Below are 6497 nucleotides of genomic sequence, written 5' to 3' on the forward strand. Positions count from 1 at the left end.
ACCTGCATGAATTGATGCATTTATTCAACGTTCAGCTACGAATTAAATCAGTAGGACACCTATAGTGAACTAACCCAAACAATCATGTATAAATTACAATATCCTCCCCCTACCTCCCACATTTGCAAATTTGTTTGGACATCAGTCTATAAGTTAAGATATTTACCTGGGCATTAAATATCTTCAAGATTTGTCGACCACAGATACCTTCATTTTTTGAGCTAAATTTATATGTGAATCACAGACAAATGAATTTCTCACATTGGCTTCAATTTTTTTTGGGTTGTGACTAACTATGTGCAAGCACATTTGACAAGTGGCTGGCTGCCTACAGTAAATTATATCTTATATTAACTTCAGGCAAGAAATAAAAAGGAAGAAGTAATCTAGAACTTGAATTCTTTCAAATTCAAAGGATCTCTGACAATATGTATTGATGTTGCATATAACTGATGATGTCACACTCCTATAGGTTCACAATATGAAATATCCTGTTGTTTAATTTGTCAGAATATTTCAGAAATGAAAGAGAGAGGAAAAAATATGTATAGTTACATCTTAAGGAAGATATAAAGGAAAGACAAAGGAAAATGAACATAATAAAAATAATCATTTCTCTTATTGTGCCTTCCAAGAATAAGCAAATTTGACCTTGGATAGATTTAAAAGGTAAAGAAAAATATTGCTATGTCTATAACTTTTTTTTTTTTTTTTCTAATATGGATTTTTCCATTATTTTTCTAGAGCTTTTCTCATATACATCTTGTGTTACTTGTCCTGGGCTTTTTTGATTGTCTGTTAGTTTTCAGAGAGAGAGAATTCGAAGACTCAGGTACCTTTGTCCATAAAACTTTTGACAAAACCAAGCTTTTAGTTTTCATATCCTGAGCTATCCTGCTTGTCTGACAAATTCCAAATGACTGATTGGACTCAAACTCCAAACAGTACTCTTCCAAGCTTTCTTTTACTAGTGTCTTTGCAGATCAAGATTGTAATGCTTTTAAGCACGGCCATAGGATTAACTTGCTGAATCACCATCCAATTAGAACTTCGTAGGTGGTAGAACACAAGCTGGCCAGAATTTTATTAACCTAGAAATTTCTTCTTTCTTTTGGAGCTTAGGTCTCCTAACTGTGTAGCCTAAATTTAAAAAACAAACAATCAAACAAACAAACAAAAAAACTGAGATAGTTATTGAGATCTCCCCTCATGAGAGGAATAAGATTTTACCATAGGGTTAGCCAGATACCAGATAACGTCAAAGAACCAGTAGCAGTCTGCTTGAAAATAAATTTTACACATTCATTGAATGTATCTGGTTTTATCAAATGCTCTTAAGTGGTGTGCTTCAATTAGTGATGATGGTAAAATAACCTATATTAAAAACTCAAGCTGTATGCTTGCCTCAGTGGTGAAGAAAATGTAGGAGCTCTTGGCTGAACAAGTTTTCTTGTAGTACCAACAGATGGCAACTTATTCTCTAATGCAGTCCAGCTGACTCTAAAATGGGACTAAAATATTCTAAAACATTCATGTAAACAGACTGGCCTCATGTAGGTGTAGCTCTACTGTGTTGGGCACCAAATTATTACACCTATGTGGGATTTCATTGGGCTTCACAAGAAGGAGAATGTTGTCTGGTGTTAGCCTGAGTAACTGTGCCATACATCTTGGATAGACAACATAAAGGACCCACCAGACAGACATTTGTTTGTTTGTACATATGCAGTTAGATGATTATTATTTGAACAGCTGTGCTTGCCAGACTAATAATCCATGTTTTGTCACGTGGCATGATCTGTATAAGCCAAGAAGTGTTAAGTGTATTCCAGCATCAATTACTAAAGTGTGACTATGTGAAAAGAGATAATGCTTACCAAGTTAATTTGTATAGTGCTTTCCCAGTCCTTCTCATTGTTCACTCCAGCATTATTAACCACAATATCCAGCCTTCCAAAATGTTCAATTACTTTTTTGAAAGCACCTATAGTAAAATCCAAAGTTAAAATTTCCTAGCACTTATGGAAAATAAGACACAGAAATACGTGTATTCATTAAATATAAAAATACAGCATATACTTACAATGCTTTATTAATCCATCAAAATGTTTCAGCTGTTTTCTTAATCACTAATGAGCAACACAGAATTACATGTTTTATCTAACCATTCACCAATATTAAACATATTCAGGAAAACTGAAGGAATTAAGATACCACACTAAGCTTTTCATTCTGTTTTATAATGCCTAACAACATGAGCAAATGAAAGTTCTTAGCACCCATACATTTTGTATTAGATTGGATGTTTGGCATCCTAATTATATAAATTAAGCACTTACATCTTGAGTTTGATGTAGTTAATAAATTCCAGATCTGGCTCCATTTATTTTAAATATAAAATAAAAGCTTCATAGGTTCAGAACCATTTTCTGGTCTGAGTCTGAATTTAACTTATTTTAAGAATGCAGTACTTATCCAGTGATATAACTAATATGAATCTTTCAAGTAAAAACAATTCATCACAGTTCTTGATTAAATTTATCCATTTATGAAAAAGTTTTTATACATCAGGTAACTTTAATAACATCTCACAAATTCAAATCTTCTTCTGTTGATGAAAATAATGACCTGTCTTCCAAAGAATTTAAAAATAAAGAACTGGGAAACTTCCACAGTGACACTGTGTTCTCCCAGGTGACAGTGTTTGAACTAAGATAAAAGATGTGTATGGAAAAATACAATGATGTCATAGTGATGAGCAAATGCATCTAGTCTGGCCCTGCTCTGACAGAACAGTTGGATGAGATGACCTCCAGATGTTCTTTCCAGACTAAGTTTTTCCATGACTGCAGACCTTATCTGAAATACATATATAGCTTTTTTGTTCTTTCCTCCAGATATTCCTCATCGCTAAACATTTTTCATTATGCAAAACACTCCTCCTCCACTATATTGTTTTAAAAAACATAAGTTGGTGACTGATTTGAAACCCAGAGTATTTCAGGTATAGTGAAATTATGCTCAGCAGGCCTTAATGAAACTACTTCACCAAAAGGTGATCCCAGGATCCTCTGAATTCTCTGGTATTTCTTCTTTGGCTATTAGTGTGTCAATCAAGTCAATCAGGGGTATAGCAGTAGCTCTGAGAGATCTAGCTAGCTTTTTTTGTTTTGGTTTGGTTTTTTTGATATTTGCAGGGGTTTACAAAAGCACCAGATGTACTGTTACAAGCTTATATTTCCCTGAATCACGCAGATCCATCACTGTCATCATATTGACATCAGAACAAGAGCTGGGCAGTAGCTGGGAAAGGTTTTATTTGTCCAACTACCCTTATTGTACAGATTTTCTAATGTTCTTCTGTAACAGAATATTTTAATATTTTAAAGCATCTCTTTTTGGCTTTCTGCCTTTCGGGGATTTGTTATGTTTATTGCTGTCTCATTCTCTGATCCCTTAACTCTTCAATCATCCTTCCTCATCTTCCCAGTGCATGAGCAAGGTCAACTAAAAACTTAGCTTAGGAACAGAATTGAGTACTTTAGCTTAGTTTCAATTAATACAATAAATGCAATTTGAGTACTTGATTAGTTTCCAAATTTTGCAAAATGGCTCTCCTATTCACTTTTAAGCCTTTTTGAAATAGCTTATTTCATCAACTCTACTCTTAGGAGAATCTTTTGCTTTCAAAAACACCAGAGATAGCAGTACTTCTGCCAAATGATCTGCATTAACTATTAAATTCACACATTGACTTGACTAATTGTAGTTTTCTAGCTTGCACCTTAAGAAAATAGCAAAGTGTTTTTCAGCTGTTTGCATATCTATGTTAAAATAAAGAATGATTATGAAATTTAATATATTTCTGGTAGAAGTTTACCTGGCTACAATAGTCCATCTGTTACCTTCCCAAAGAAAAGAAGATTCTCACTACAAATTCTTAAGAATCTTATCACCCACACATCTTTCTAAACTGATTTTTTGTTCTTCACTTTTTGAATATAGAATAATTCTGTTTACACTGCAGACTAGTTGTCTTATGAAATCATATAAAATAAAAGCAGATGATAATGCAGAACATTGATCATTACAATGAAGAAGAGGATCCATTTTAATGGAGAGGTAAGAAAAACAGTGGAAAGTAAGCCTAAATATCAGTCATAAGTGAGCTTCCTAAGTTTTCAGGGAAAGCAAAATTCAGTGTATAGTAACTTTTAAAAAGTGGAACAAGATTGAAGATTTTTTGGGGGGAATATGTGAGAGTGCCAACAGAGAAAAAAGCACAGGCAAGAATTGAATATGGATAAAGCAGCTGCTTTTCTACCCATAAGCAATATATACCTACAGATATTAGTTCTAATGCTGTGACTTGTTTCATATTGAAAGACTTAAACTAAGAAAACTTATGACATTGTAAAAAGCAAGCATAGGACTCAATGCATCCACTAAACACATGAAATTATAGGAGTGAAATTAGGTTTATTAATCAGCAGTTTGCAATTGCAAGTGAGGAAAGAGAAGAGATGACAAAGCAGTAAAAAACAGAAGCCCTACAGCATTTGCAGTTGTGATGGCAAATTTCTGCTAAGCAACCTGCAACGGGAAAAATGCAATATCAGAGAAGCATAAGCAGCTTCTTGCTCTTGCTCCTTGCCATCACTCCAGTCTTATTCTGATCATTCTTTTCCTGATAACTTAGTTGCAAATCCTCCCCCACTGACCCATCCTTCTCCCTCCAGTTCCCAGGGCTCAGCCCTTAGGCCCTGCACTAGCCTGGCACTAAAATGAGGAGGAAATGTGGGAAGTGGGAGAGAGAAAGCATGCTGGGGTAACAGCCATACTGCAGCACATGCTATTCCTACCCCTAAGATGCTTATTTTTGCTCCTGAGTTACTCCTCCCACTTGAAGAAAAAGTTAGTAATGAACCTAGCTGATAAACAAACAAAAAAGTTTGCTGATCAGAGCAGATCTCACGTTTAAAGTCCAGTATCTCCCATGCAAAACACTGGAATTAGGCATAATCACGCTAGCTTGGAGCTGGGAACAATATTGCTGAGTTCCGGACTATCCGCAATGCTTTGTGAAAGAGGAATGGATATGCTTCGTCACTACCGTTGAGAAAGCAGCGAGTGAAGTGTAGTGCAAGTAGAACTAACAACACTCGCATCTAGCCTGACAAATGAATCTGGGGAAAGGGTACTAACAACAGCTATGTCAAAATTTGAAAGTGACTCACTACCTGTGAATGTAACCTAAGAATGAAACTTTAATGAAGTGTTGTGGTGACTATGAGATGTTGTGAAGGGTATGTCAAAATTACAAACTATTCCAAGATGTCAGTGAGGAGCAGGATTTATTCACTGAGAACATGAATGGCAATCACATGTGAAGGAAGCTCCTTGCCATGCCCTGCATCTGCAAAACATATGCAAAACTTTATCGATCCTTATCCAACCCCACACTAAAGCAGCGTGCCATCTACTGCCAACTGTTCTTTCGGCACAGCAGCAGACGTTGAAGGCAAGCATGCTGTACAGAAAGAGCACTGCAACCTGGAGGAGATTTATTACTCCTGTGATGAGAGAATGCAGCTTGGAGTCTGTACTGAAGCCTCATAAAAAGCAAGTCCGTGCTTTAAAGTTTATGTATATTACTCATAAAATAACAACTATCTTCTGCAGAGGCTTTCATGCAAAAATGTCACACAGTGCTCAATGGAAATGATTTCTCTGGCTTTTCTTTACGATGTGCCAAGTAACACAGTGAAATACGCGCGCGCTGGCAGTCATATTTCACATCTGCAGGTTCAGAAACAAATCCTTTTTGAGTCACTGTCAGGAGCGATTGGGAGTAGGCTGTCCTGCAGCACCCATAATTGCGCACCTATAGGTGCAGCAGCCCGGGCTCCCTCGGCGCGCTGAGCCGGAGCGCAGCGCTGACGCTTGGCCCTTTACCTTTCAGCTGCTCGGGGTCCGTAACGTCGCACTGGATGAACACCGTTCTCTGCGCCTCGAACTGCTCGTCCAGGGCCTCCTTGCTCTCCTGCCCGGCCTCGAGGTTGCGGTCCAGCAGCGCTACCTGCCCGGGGACGGAGGGAGGGAAGGGAAGGAGCGGGGCTGAGGGGAGCCCCGCCGAGGCTCGGGGGCTGCCGGTGCCCGTGACGGGGGCGCTGCCCGGGGCTTACCTTGGCTCCCTTGCCCAGCAGCGCCTGGACGAACGCCCTGCCGATGCCCTGCGCCCCGCCGGTGACCAGCGCCACCTTGCCATTGACGTGCATGGCGCTGCCGGCCCGTCCCTCCCGGCCGGCGCACAGGAGGCTTCTCCCGCCCCGCCGGAGGAACCTAGCGCCGTGTCACCTGCCCCAAGTTTCCTCCCTCCTTCGCTCCCTCCCTCCTGCCCTCCTCCTTCTCCTCCTCCTCGCTCTTCTCCTCCTCCCCCCGGCGGTGCCGCTGCGGCCCATTCCCCCCCGCTCCCCTCGCGTACGGCCCCGAGCCGC

The 6497-nt window shown here is 39.3% G+C and overlaps 1 protein-coding gene across 3 annotated transcripts in view; it reads right to left on the reverse strand.

The window, feature by feature from the left end:
* HPGD (15-hydroxyprostaglandin dehydrogenase) overlaps window positions 1-6478 on the reverse strand; it is a 34892-nt gene extending 28414 nt beyond the window's left edge. The window contains exons 1-3 of one of the 3 annotated variants that reach the window (XM_066996172.1): window positions 6186-6478; window positions 5956-6079; window positions 1878-1984 (exon numbers count right to left, since the gene is read on the reverse strand). In XM_066996172.1, coding sequence (XP_066852273.1) covers window positions 1878-1984; window positions 5956-6079; window positions 6186-6278 — 324 coding nt within the window. In that variant the 5' untranslated portion in view covers window positions 6279-6478. Of the gene's footprint in view, window positions 1-1877; window positions 1985-5955; window positions 6080-6185 lie in introns of those variants that run through there. The other 2 variants (XM_048054062.2, XM_013190342.2) reach the window with 2 other exon arrangements.
* Window positions 6479-6497: the final 19 nt, after the last annotated feature.

This window comes from Anser cygnoides, chromosome 4, assembly GCF_040182565.1.
Source record: "Anser cygnoides isolate HZ-2024a breed goose chromosome 4, Taihu_goose_T2T_genome, whole genome shotgun sequence".
Classification (NCBI taxonomy): Eukaryota; Metazoa; Chordata; class Aves; order Anseriformes; family Anatidae; genus Anser; species Anser cygnoides.